This window comes from Notolabrus celidotus, chromosome 11 (assembly GCF_009762535.1).
Source record: "Notolabrus celidotus isolate fNotCel1 chromosome 11, fNotCel1.pri, whole genome shotgun sequence".
Taxonomy (NCBI): Eukaryota; Metazoa; Chordata; class Actinopteri; order Labriformes; family Labridae; genus Notolabrus; species Notolabrus celidotus.
The window spans coordinates 17,812,270-17,826,261 of NC_048282.1; the positions used below are offsets into that span (position 1 = coordinate 17,812,270).

Sequence of the window (13,992 nt, forward strand, 5' to 3'; positions counted from 1 at the left end):
AGTCAAAATTCTGACTTTAGTCTCAGAATTCTAACTTTTTTCTCAGCCTTTTTTTTCAGAATTATGAATTTAATCCAGAAAAAAAAAAAAAAAAAGTCCAATATATTATATTATTATTATTTTTCTCAGAATTCTGTCTTTTTCTTCAGAATTCTGACTATAATCTCATAATTCTGACTTTTTCTTCAGAATTTTGACTTTAATCTCATAATTCTGACTTTTTTCTAAAAACAATAATAATAAAATATATATACTGGACATAATTGATTTGTTTCAGTGGCCTTAATCCTCTTCTGTATGACTGAAGAGGCATAGGCAGAAGCTAAATTGGCCTAGCCTATAATTTTAACATTATTAACCTGCCAGATTCCAGAGTGTAAAGAAAACAACAACAGATTAATCGTTAAAACTAATAATCCCCATTTTTCAGTATTTAAATGATGTGGATGAAGTATGTGCACAATTTTAAACACTTGATAATTAATCTAATAAATTATTTATTATTTAATGTTCCAACTTCTTATTTTAACTATGCATTTTTGTAACTACAACCTATAGCTTTACAGTAAATACAAATTAGCTCAAAAAAAAATTTTATTTAAAAAAAAAAGAGTAAGGAAATAAAAAAATGGCCAAAGAAAGTACTCAAGTGCAGTACCAGTGTTATTTACTCTAGTGTTATTTTTATATTTAAATAGTTCATGTTATATTTTTCTAACTCAAACAAACAATTAAAATGCTCTGGATGTGACCAAAAGTTATCTTTTTAATCAAAAGCACACACACGCTCTTATAATAATGTAAAGTAGTCACACAGTAGTAGTAGTTTACACAACATACATTTTGTTAAGATATACAGTTATTTTCATGCTTTGGGATATGATCTCATGCAGATCTCTTGAAGGCAGCATTAAAGGTCATTCTTTAATATTACATTTTTTGATGTTTTTTCAAAACAAAGCACATTTATATCATAATCATATGTGCAGCAGTAAAGGATTTTGAAAATTCTAGCTATTTAACACAAATAAGATAAAAGTCCTTGGAAAGTTTGATTAAAAATGTAGTTCAGAAATAAAAGAAGAGAACAAGCAAAAATAAAACACACAATCATGTTCATGCAAAATGTACACATCAGTTCTCACATATTATTAGTTTTTCAAGCACTGAAATAAATCCCCAATATGGAGACTTTATAATGCTATATTAGGTTAAAAAACCTAAGGTGATACTACATGAAATGAACACTCCTTACATCAATATGAAATGATCTAAGTAAGCATGTATATTCAGAAACAAATAAAATGAAGCAAATCCCTGTTTTCCAACTCCATCTGTTGGAGCTGCATAGATGTCTAACACTTTTGCACTTTCTGATAAGACTTTTTCACCATCTGAATTAATCATAATCAGAGTCTTCCTCTTCTCTTTGCAGGAGTGAAGATGACTTGAGTGGAACTGAGTCAAACCCATCTGAGGACCTCTGAAAGACAAGAATAATGATACATGATAAATAAAGTGATAATGCTGATAATAACATAGAGCATGAAAAGTTGTCTTATATATGTCTCAATGTGTGCATGAATAGGTAACTGACCTCTCTTGAGAAGGACTTGATTTTATTGAAAAAGGATTTCTTGGTGAGGTACATAATGTCATCCTCTGCGTCCTCGCCCTCCATTATCGCACAGCTGTCTGCAGTGGGCAACTCACACTCTTTACCCTCTGAGGTCATCATCAGTTTAGAGTACTTGTACTGCAACCTGCACACAAAGAAACATCATGGAGTAACATCATGTTAGCTTAGCTTCATCTCTGGAGTTTTCAGGCCGTTAGCTCAGGTTTTATCATGAATCTTATTTACTAAGATGACACATCAGTGCTTTAACACTAAATTAAATGAGAAGCTCATTAGCATACTTGCGTGTCTTCTTCCAGAAATAGCAGCTGATACTGATGAGCAGCACAGCTGCAATTGTTCCAATGGAAACACCAAACTTCAGCCAGAAATCCATTGTCACACAGGCACTGACTTTTTGTGCTGGTAATGACTCACCGCCGTAACACTGCAAAGGCTGCTGCCACACATAGGTGGTTTTCTGAAATACACAAATCACAGAGTTTCATGTGCCCTGAGCAAAATTCAGTTTACTTCTTCAATACTAAAGCTATCAGTATTTTTTTTAAAGGAATGGTTAAACAGTGCAGGATGTCCACCAACACACTTTCTAGTAGAGGCTAAGACAGGAAAATCTGCCCATTAAAAATAAAGCTACAACCACCAGCTTGATAGTCATGGGGGAAACAGCTAGGAACAGCGAGCCCCGATCTGATTGCTGCTCCCAGCAAAGAAATATTCGGTCACAAAAGTATTCAGACTTTTATTTTTGTAAAAATAAATCAACTTCTGAAGGATTGTGCTCTAAAGCTGTTGTTAGCATTTCGGTAAGAAATGCAAGGTGTTTTTTTCTCATTTCCCTGTTAAGCTAATTTCTAAATAGGCTAAGATACTGATGGTTGCATCATGCATTTAGCATATAGTTTTGGAAAAGGTTGCGATTGTCTTATCTAGCTTTTTGTCAGAAAGCCAATAAGCTACTAGTCTAAAATATATATAAATATGTATATATTATACCAGCATGTGCAAGGGCTTCCCTTTATTTCAATGTACAGATGAGCTAAATGCCAAACACCAACTTTTACAAATTTTAAGGTATCTTTAAGTTATTCTCTCCACATAAACATTCCAGACTCTGTTTCAAATCAAAGTTAGCAATAGATCTGTGATGGATTTGTGGTTCAGAGGAGGTACAGGGATTTCAGTAAATATAGTCCTGTGCATCACTACCTGTATTCCTTGGATGCAGGCGCTGACAATCTCTCTGTAGTGTTCTTGGGTGCAGAGTGGACATGCATGCTGGCTCTCCCACAGAAAGTGGAATGTACAACCATCACACGTCCCCTCTGAACAGTTACTGTGAAACAATACAAGGTAAAAGAGATTGGTAGAAGCTTTAAGGGATGAGTATGATCTTCAAAGAGCATCTTTGGCTGCAATTCAGATTCCCAGGCCTCAGAAAGCAACACATTTGGTCTGTTGTAACACAATGTCTGTGTCAAATCAAGTGTTGTCTGAACAATTGTTTTGAGGTCAAAAGTTGTGCTTGGTCAGAAAAAAAGTTACCTAGGCAGAGTGATGAGGTCTTTCATTGTCACCGCAGGATTGCATCTCAGCCTCACTGTGGCTGACCTGCCCTGTTTACAAGCCTGTGTCGTTACACTGGACCTGGAAACATTATAAAAATGACAAACAAAACATAAAGGTCTTGTCTTCCACTTTAGTGTAGAGTTAAGACTTTATTTGAGTCTCAATTATATTTCACTATTGAAAAGATCCAAACTCTTAGCATCAAATATGTGATACATATATTGAATATATTATGGATATATTGAAAATATAAAACTTAGCAACACAATGGAAGAGTGAAATAAGATTAATGCAAAGTTGTGATCTCATTTACTTGTAATAGAAGATGATATCTGGCAGGGAAGACGCTGAGGGGAATAACCACTTTGGAGAGGAGATGCTGCTCAGAGATGTGTCAGTTGTCACACCTTCAGAATAAGAAAAAATGCAGCAGACTGATGTGAGATATTTAAAGTGCACACAATGAATACCAGATAACCACACAGTGAAATACCTGTATGCAACCCTCCATCACAGGCAATATATGCTTATGTTATTTAATAATTCATTGTTCCCTGAAAGTGTAAAACAACTTAAACTAAGAATAATACTGACATTAATAATACTACTTTGAGTCTGATACCATTGGCATATGGTTCAATTTATGTATTAGCTTCAGTATTAGCTGTGTTAGCATAACTGTTCCTTTAAAAAAAAACAACTCTTCCTAAAATGATGTTGAGCAGCATAATGCTTCTGCTGCCTCCAGATGAATGTGAAAATGTAATTACATATAAGAGAAGGCTGTCATACCTCCTACAGGCAGCTGTGGAGGATAGATATTGATAAGCCCTTAGTCTAAACCAGTATAGATGATTTTTAAAACAGTTCATACCAATGAGTGAGTCAGCAATAAGGAACGGCTGTGAGGACACCATGCTCTGACTCCGAATGTCAGAGGGAAACACAGTGGACTGACAGACATAACCCTTGACCTCTCTGCCGCTCTCCGTTACATTGTCCACACACGTTGCTGGTAACCTGCCCTGTGATGGAAACACTGTATGTTAAAAAACCCTTCAGACGAAGGTGTAATTGTCAAAGCACAAAGACAACTGGATCACAGCCTCTCACCTCGTTCCCACACAATCTCAAATTAAAGCGATGGAAATATCTGAGGCCTCTATTGGTGAAGCGGGGGCTGCTGTGGAAGCCTGTGACATTTGCCAGAGGAGAGAAGTCATAGTGCAGACGTGCTCCTGATTTTGTCGGCACGTCCAACGCACAGTTGCTGAGACAAGCTGTGTGGGCCTGAAGGATGGAGGAATACGTAAATATACATCACATTCACAGGGAGTGGAATAATCTCATAAACTGCAGTAGGAAACCTAAATCAGAAAAATGGTAAATGTTGATATTACCTGAGGATATACAAGGATATACTTTACAAATCAAGTTTGGATGAAAAATGACATCATTATTGAATTTGAGTAGGAGAAAAACTGAGAAATCTCATGTTAGAAGAAATGTGTATTCTGAGTTTTGTTGATGGCAATTAGACGTACAACTGTGGAGAGCATATGTTTATGTAACAAAGGGTAGAAAAATGAAACATGGCATATTTTATTTAGCATATTTGTTTTTGCTTATGTTTAAGTTTATTTTTTTATATTAGACCAACCACCAAAAATTTTGTGAAATCTTGAAGTAGTACTTGAAAGCGGCAAATGATATTGTGTGAATGAAAACTCTTCTTAAAGCCTGTCCACATTGCAGTTTTTTATTAACTCCACTCTAGTTCAGATTGCTACAGATTCAAAATTAGCAGATAGGGGCTAGATTTAGAAAGTGATTTGAAAATAGTCCTCCAGGTAAAAAGAATATAGTTTCCACTACCTTGTTACTCTTCGTGTTTGGTCCACACTGAACACAATCAGCCTCTCCCACAGCCTGACTGCCTTTAATGATGGTGTTTGGCGGGCAGCTAATGCACCTTCCCGTCCCATGGACCATGTAGTGTCCCAGTGGGCAGGGGACGCAGGCGGAGCCAGCCTCAGCCGTCTTCAGAGCACAGTGACGACACTGAGAGGCTACACCTCCGATGACATTGGTGATGTGAATGAGGTAGATCTTTGCAACATCCGCACTGTATTTCCTTTCCTGAGGAGAGAATAAAACAGATACAGTACATCATGGCAGACTGTTTTGCTTGAAGTAACAAAGGCTTTTTTGAGGTATCAATTTATGAAGGAGTTACAGAAAGTTCAAGACGTAGTTTTAAAGGACAAACTGATCTGTGCTGCCCTCTACAGTTCAATGCAAAACCAATACTGAAAAATGCATGCATTCTGGTGCATTATCTACCTTCCCCTGCAGGTGGATCCAATTAGGACAACGAGGTTCACCTGGTCTTGGGCCTTTAACAGCCCACTGCTGCCTATGCACCAGTGGAGAGGCGTCTGAGATTGGAACTGCTGCCTCTCCTTCAGGGCATTCATGAGCTTCTGTAGTGTTTTTTTAATATTGTCTTTCAATGATATACATTGAATCATTTAATATTTCATGTGTTAATAATAAATCCTATGGTTAAGATTGTTTCGGGTGTTTCTTGTGATTTTATTTGTGTCACTTTTGTGGATTGCTGTTAGCCCCACATGGCTGCCTTAATGGAGTGTGCATAACAACACCTATGCCCCTCCTGATTTTAGTCTTTTCAAAGGTAATTGTTTTCCTTATTTTGTTCGTTTTTGATGATTATGGCTTACAGCTAAAATAAAAATCTGACTGTTTTAAAAGAACAATTCAGGACTTTAACTGGTATGATCTGCTATTAGGTAAAGACTTGAAGGAACATTTTCTCACAAAATGAAGCAAAGAAATAAATGTATTTGCTCAATGTGTTTTATGTCCATGGACACTTTCGCAAAAACTGCCATATTATGTCCTTATGTAGCTTTTAGTCATTTTGAATCGAATGGTGCTATTTGTACTTTTCTTTTCTTCTCTTTTTTTGTTTGTTTGTTTGTGTTTTGGTTTCTCCTCTCCCTTCTTATTTTGATTTTGATTTTATTTTATTTTATTTTTTGTTTTTGTTTAATTTTGATCTTTTAGGGAGCCTTTTTAACATCTGGCAAGGGACTACGGATGTAAACTAGCCTTTTGGCTAACTCTGGCATATATCAATATGCATGGTCCTCTTAAATAATAAATAAATAAATAAATAAATAAATAAATAAATAAATAAATAAATAAATAAAATATCTCAGATTTTTAGAAAGTTCCTAAGATAAATCAAAAAAGGATTTAAAACACAGAAATGTCCATCTTCTGAAAATTAAGTTCATTTACACACTCGATACTTGGCTGGGACTCCTTTACCACAAATTTCTGCATCAGTGTAGCATGGCATGGAGGCCATCAGCCTGTGTCACTGCAGAGGTCTTACTGAAGCCCAGGATGCTTTAATAGGATCCTTCAGCTCATTTGTATTTTTGGGTCAAGAGTTTCTCATCTTCCTCTTGACAGATATCCCACAGATTTTCTATGAGGTTTACCTCTCTGCGAAAATCCAACCTTTTCAGAAATAACCTTCTGTGGCTAATCCTCTTAGTGGAGGGTGTCAGTGATTGTTTTCTGGACAACAGTCAAGTCAACACTCTTCCCCGTGATTGTGGTTGCATTTACTGAAATACACTGAGAGATATTCTTTTAAAAAAATAATTCAGTCAGACTCAGAATGAAATATTCTAATACTTCGAGATATGTATTTCCACATTATTTGAGCTGTAGGCCATGATTAGCCAAATGTAAAAAGAAAAATGCTCCAAACATTTAGTTTTAAATGTAATGAGTCTAGACTATAATGTTTTTTCACTTTCTTAAATAAATGACAGAAAATATTGAAATTTTTCTTTATATTCAAATTTTTTTAGATGCGCTACACATTCCCTGTGTGTCTCCTCTCATTGCCAGTTTGTTGTTTTGTACCTGTCGACAGTCCAGCATTCTTAGTTTTCCTCATGTTTGACCATAGCCTGTGTATATGGCTCTGTCTTTTTAGATTGTTTGCTCAGTTTAGATTGACTACCTGTTTACTGACTTTGGACTGGACATAACACTCTGCCTGTTTTGCACAATGCTCTTGTGTGAGTCGTGAATTTTTGGGTGCATCACTCTGTTTTCATTGGTTGTGTCAGTAACAGATTAAAAGTTAGCTTTAGGGTGTATCTGTATCTCACCGTGTTCATATCCTCAGTCCTTTGAAAAGTCCAGATAAAGCTGTTGGTCTTGTTTCTGTGGATCAGGTAAGAATATGACTGTTTCCTGTTGCTGCCTGTCCACCGTTCCACCATATCATTTCTCCACTCGTCATAGCCCTGCAGAAAAACATTTCACCACATTTCTTAAATATATGGATATGTATTCATATTGATGTGAAGTTTTATTTCTTAACATGAACCCACCCTGAAGCATTTAATTGGTAACAATGTCACTCACCACAAGGAAAGAGAATTTGCATTCAGCTGTGCACGTGGTCTCAAAAACAAAGGTAATGCGGGACAGTTCACTTGTTTCCCCGTCTTGGACCGCAGACTGAGGCAGCCTGTGGAAACAAGATGTTTAACTTTCCTTAACAAGCCGTAAAATTGTGTTTGCATTTTGTTGTATTTAGAAGACATTTTTGACTTCACCTGTATCCAGGAACATGGAGTGAAAGTGTCAGGTAGTCCCTGTCCTCTTCCCCAGGGGTAGTGTAGACATATTCTCCAGCTACCTCCCAGGCTGCAAAAGAAAAAGATACAGAAACACAATCATTTGCTGTTCTTCTAACAAAGCAGACACACAACCATGCAGTATTCACAGCATCTTCGAAATAATGCTCTCCTCAAACTTTTTAATACTGTAATAATGAATCTAAGCAAACATTTTACCATGCCAACCTTACTCTCTCTCGCTCTTGAATCTTAATGATATTTGTCAGCTGTTCAGGATGTTTTGAAGTTGTTTCTGACTGAAAGATATATGGTGTTTTATACAGCTAACTCTGTCTTTATTTTTTCCTTGTGAATTACTTTACAACTGTTCAGTTATACTTAATGCACGTTAGTTCAACATCTGGAGGTTTCAGTAACTCTTGCACCCTCCTGAGTCTCACCACTATTTTGTTCGTTGTCACCGAACGCTTGACGGCCGACGGAGGTTCTCATGTTATTCGGCATAGTGTTCCACCATTTGTACTCGAAACCCACCACTGGCTCCGTGCCAACAGGGCACTTGGCACAAACTGTGAATCAAAAGAATATGTCAGTGTAAACATTTATTAATATGGTCATGATGGCCAAAGCATTTGTGTTTCTATTACAAGGAGAGGCAGCTGAAGCAAACTGATTGATTCTCAGTCTATGATGGTGTAAACAGACAGATTGTTTCTAGCATTGTCTTTATAGCTGACACAGTGTTAAATGATAATCAGTCAGAAGACTCTTGAAAAAATAAAAAGACTGCCAATCAATTAATGTGCACTAATTATTTTTAACTCTCAAAGTCTATTTTCTTTGTTTAAGTTGTGATATGACTGTAAGAAAGGACCTGCTCTGAATCAAATTCATTATAAATGGTGTCTTATTCTGACATTCAGGTGAGTTAGAGCTTGTCAAGTGTATAAAACCTGCACCTGTTCCGTTTGAGTAGAAACCATGGAGGCAGGGTTCACATGTGGAAGAGTTGGTGACAAAGAAGCCCGGGTTACACGGTGGACAGGTTTTCTTCTCCCCTGATGCAGGCAAATTCACAGCTCCACTAACAGTCTCAATGCAGATCTTTGGCTCATTCCACTTGTACATGAGCTGAGTCTGAGACACAAATAAAACAGGTCATGATTATATTAATGAACACAACCAGTGTCTCTGTGATGCTCACAAACAGCACAGTGCATTTATATTCAAAGAAACCTGATCGTTACAACAGATTGTTCTTAGCAGGAGTGACCTCCCTGTCTGTGGTCACCTGTACTGACTACTGAACCTGCATCAGAGACAGTGCTGCATAGGTCCTGTCTCTACGTCGCTTTGCATAAAAGCATCTGCTAAATGACATTGTAACATTTCTACTTTACCTTCCCCTCTGAGTCACAGGGAGTATGAGTGTAGAAGTAGTCGCTGATTGTACATGCAGGTCTCGGTTTGCAGCTTCCAGAACCAGCCTCTGGAATTACAGAGATGGAGTCAGGGGAAACAGCAGGCAGAGTTGAGGGAGAACACAAATTACGATAAGATCCAGCGATAAGCTGAATATACACTCTATGAGCACTTAAGCAGTAAATGCAGTATTTGCATGCAGACCTGTGTGTGTGGAAACTTGCAAATACGTACTGATTGTAAGTTTGGACGTAGTTACAGGAATGGGGTTAATCTAAGTACCTTGTAGACAGAGTATTAGTCATGCTGACATGCATACCTGAATATGTGTTGTTTGTGCATTGGTAGCAGACGGTTGCACCCTTGCGGGAGTATGTTTCAGCAGGGCAGGCAGTACAGTGAGCAGATCCTTCTTTTGCATTGTGGGTGCCAGGTTTACAATGGAAACACTCTGATGTGTAGGCCACCCCTGAAAGAAAACCGTCAGTCAACTTGAAATTATTAACAGAGAAAAGATGTTGACTGAACACATTTTCCAAACTACTGCACACAACACTACACTACTGATAACCTACCTGAGATGGAAATGTTTTTTAACAGCACAGGTTTGACAGCACTGTCCCGCAGTGTGTACGTGGTGGTCCTCCAGTACAGAACATTGTTGCCGACACTCAGCTCAAACTGCACAGAGGGAGCGTGTAAATAAACAAGTTGGAAAGAGTGGAGTGGAGACAATAAAAACATGAGTTCTTGTGATGTTGACTCCCCAGCAATGTATAATCAGATGACAGCAAGTTTAATAAGATGTTTAAATTAAAGTCAGACACACCCCATAGCTGTTCCAGTCGCTCTCAGAAATTCTCATCGACCGGCTCTCAGAGTCTGTAGACTGGCACTGGTCATTCTGAATCTTCAGGAGAGGGAGAAACAGGCAAGAAATGAATAAACATCCTTCCCTAAAATCAGCAGCTTTGTGAATATTAACACTAATTTTGAAACACTTACATAGAACTCAAAGTAAATGCTGTTGTCAGGGTAAAAGTATTCAAAATACACAGATCCTGGCTTCTTCAGGTTGACAGCAAAGGACAGGGTTGCACTGCACTCATCTGTGTTTGAGGCAATGTAATCACCCTTTGGTGTCCATGTTGAGCTGGATAAATGTGGCAGAAGAAACAAGAGGATGAGATTCTTGAAGTAGAGCTTGGATTAGATGAAACTAGAAAAGTCCCATTGACCCCAAGGGGAAATGTGCTATGGGCAATACTTCAAAAGAAACAAAGCCAGTGCAACCTGATGTGCTATAAAAACAAACAGACTGCATACGACTAGCAATCATGAATACAAATCAAGTAGTGCATAAAATAGAGCAAAAATAAATATGACACTATTTTAATAGTGAATAAAAACCAGGGTGCATACTTAGAGCAGTTAGTGTGGCTGTCCCCGCCATTTGTGTTCGTCCCATGGGTGACAAAACCAGGCGGCAGGCTGTCCCACTCATCAAAGGCCACACTGGTGCCATGAGAGTAGGTGCCTGCTGAACACTTCTTGCACTGCTGTGACTGCATGTCCAGGTACTCCCCTTCTTTACAGGAGAAAGCTGAAAGAGGGAATGAAGAGCAAAAAGAGAAATACAAGGAGAGGCCTTATTTAAAAGGTAAATTGGAAAGATGTGGACAGTATGGCAAGAATCATAAAGACAACTGAGTGTAATGAATGGTATATGTATGAAATGAGATGCTGCTCACTGCACTGGGTGCCTTTGACTGGGTCTGGGAGGCCTGTGCATGTTTCCGCTTTGTTTGGAACCGCCACTCTCCATCGTGACCCAAGCACGTCACACTCTGTGTACTCAAAGTGATAGTCTGACTGCAGGGCAAAAAAACACAGGTGTGAGGTTCACACATACTCTTCGGACAAAAAAACAAACATACATCAAACACATAAAATATAGAACTAAAACTGATACATTTAATGGTGATAAGTATATAAGTCAGCATGTATTTGAAAAGATGATGGGGCTGTCATTAAAAGAGGATTGCTTTATATGCGAGGAATTTTATTCCAAACCCAGGCCAGCCTCTTTTCCAAACAAGTCGTAGCCAATGTTTGCCCAGAAGGCTGTCTCAATTGTTGTTTTAATCTCACTCATCAAGGATGTGTTGCTGACTCCCTTCAGGGTCTATTTACTCAGCCAAGGGGGAGAGATGTTGGTTTGACAATCCTTTAGTAAACATTTCATTTTAGTGTTGTCGCAGGACTTTGGAGACAACTGAATTAAGGTGCAAAGCTAATGCTGTATTTGTTTTTTCCTGCTGTGACCCCCTTTGGGGATACTAGCAAACTCCATCCCACCTATAATGACGTAATTTGTGATTTACCAGGAAAGGTTATCTCATTTGACACCCTCTGAATTAAGGTGGAAAGTCATTCAGGAGACTAAGCCCACACACAACCTTGTGGGATTAATAGTTAACAGAAACAAAGCAGCCACAGCAGCAGCAGCACTCCTCAGGGTCTGTGTTTTCCATTAGAGCTGCTACATTAGCTGTGTTTGGGATGACAGGTGAACATTAGTCCAGGTGGGAGGTTCACATGTAAAAATGCAACAAACTGGAGAAGTGCTACAGCTTAATCAACTCTTTTACACAAACATGAGGAAACTAAGGCAACAGGACATGATGGCCTCTGTAGCTCACGGTCATCAGACTGGCATGGTAACAAAATCAGCTGATGATAGCAGCTGCTACCAAAATCATCCCTCAAATCAACATCATATAAAAGCAGTCAATAAACTTGAAAGACTACTGGTCTCTTGTGCTAACTTTTCCTTTGACGGGATATTTTTCTCTCACACACTCTGAGATAATATTCTGGGTCTGCAGATAAAAAACAAATACTGAGTATTATCAAACTGGACAGTTGTTATTCAAATTAAAAGATATACTGAAGGTGGGAGCAAGTCTGACAGCCAGCAGAACATATGGCAGCTCTAGTAAAATACATCTGATAACACAAGCACCAATGCAAGTAGAAGTGAAGTGACTCATGTGTAAACCAAACATGCTATTGAAACATATGTTGATGTCCCACAGATTATTGGAAGAAGAAAAAAAGTATTTTGTTTTTCTATGAATGAGAGCAGTAATGCAAATGTCCAGTCAGAAAATGTCACTTATCTCCGTGTCATTATAAATGTAGTTTATCCTCCAATGACATAAACAGAAAACAGCTTCTGAATAGGTTTTCTTGCATGCTCAGACATCTGTGAGACTGTTTGAGGCTTAAGGTCAGACACTTTTCAAAATGTTAAGTAATGTTGCACATCTTTTTCTTAAGAGAAAACAGATTCTATTACTGCATTAACATATAACTAATAACCTTATTTTAGCTCATCATTTTCCAATGTAATGAAATATACAAAAATATGTGTGGCAACAGCAACATGTGGGCTAAATAAGAGTATGTGTTTTTCCTCACCTCTTTGCACATGGGCAAATCTGCTGAAGATTGAGCCAAAAGCAGCCACAGCACAAAGTAGCTCAGATGCATTAGGCCTTGATGCATTGTCCCCTCCTGTTAACGTTGAAGTGATGGAGACGAGCAGCCGAGGGTTGACCTGCACCCTCAGGTGCAAACAGTCAAGAGGCTGGAGGTGCGGCTTCATTGTGAATGGTACACAAATACTGGGAGGTGTTCATCCCTGGCGTTGCCTAGAATTTGTTGCAGTGCATGATTGTTGAAGCATACAGGCCAGCTCTGCCTTTCTTATGCATGCAATAATTTGTCACTTAGTGTGGGAATGATTCATTATCTATCTGCATAAGCACGAGAGTTTTTCATGATCAACCTAAAAAAAAGTGTCCCTAAACGCAGGGCCATCCATAGGGGGCACCGCTCAATGAGTGAGGAAGAAAGTTTGAAGTTAAAAGGAAAAACAATATTTTTTTATCTAATTTAATTTTGGATTAAATTGCGGAATGATGCCAGTAAACATTTAAAAGCTTGTGATTCACTTTTGGTTTTGAAAATAATGTTGTGTAAATCAGTTTTTGAAGTCTTTAAGTGTTAATGATGTACCTTTTTTTGTTTTGTTTTTGTTGTTTTCCTTACACTTTGGAAGCTGTTAGCTTAATTAGATAGAAAATGTAGGCTAGGCTTAAATAAACATTTTGCTTCTGCCTTTTCAGTCATCACTTAATACATTACTGTTGCTTTGTTTAAAGTGTCTGCACTGAGAAAATGATTGTGTTATATAGGTAATGACTGAATAAATTCTACTACTATTACATTATGCATTTTGAAATTGTATTATTAGTTTCCTGCTAAATATCAGTGTTATTACCATCTTATTAATGTTCTTTTAGAGGTCGTTTTCATTTTAAAACAAAGAAAACCTGTAAAACATAAAGCTGGATGTCCGTTGTCTTTCAGTGTATATGTGATGTGATTGTTGGAGATGGTTATAATACACTTGAAATCTTGCCGAGGGCATCAAGTCTGTCAGGGACGGCTCTGCCTAAACGTCTTTGTGGTTCCATACTTCGTGATTTTGCGCAATTAACCATATGTGTGCGACTAATGATTCATTTAGTGACGGGTTTACGTAAATAATTAATTTAAATCAGAAATTGGCTTTTTTTTTTTTTTTTTTTTTTTTTTACA

At 37.8% G+C, this 13,992-nt stretch overlaps 1 protein-coding gene across 1 annotated transcript; it reads right to left on the bottom strand.

Moving 5' to 3' along the window:
- Positions 1 to 751: 751 nt before the first annotated feature.
- On the bottom strand, positions 752 to 13,000 carry elapor1 (endosome-lysosome associated apoptosis and autophagy regulator 1). Its single transcript, XM_034695443.1, has 22 exons — positions 12,808 to 13,000; positions 11,076 to 11,196; positions 10,747 to 10,927; positions 10,330 to 10,477; positions 10,154 to 10,234; positions 9,900 to 10,005; positions 9,644 to 9,793; positions 9,303 to 9,391; positions 8,862 to 9,039; positions 8,343 to 8,471; positions 7,879 to 7,969; positions 7,685 to 7,790; positions 7,426 to 7,563; positions 5,084 to 5,347; positions 4,322 to 4,498; positions 4,083 to 4,233; positions 3,522 to 3,615; positions 3,185 to 3,286; positions 2,849 to 2,975; positions 1,921 to 2,099; positions 1,598 to 1,763; positions 752 to 1,483 (listed from the first exon to the last, which is right to left on the bottom strand). The coding sequence occupies exons 1-22, from the start codon at positions 12,892 to 12,894 to the stop codon at positions 1,400 to 1,402; spliced, it is 2,949 nt and encodes a 982-aa protein (XP_034551334.1). The 5' UTR covers positions 12,895 to 13,000; the 3' UTR covers positions 752 to 1,399.
- Positions 13,001 to 13,992: the final 992 nt, after the last annotated feature.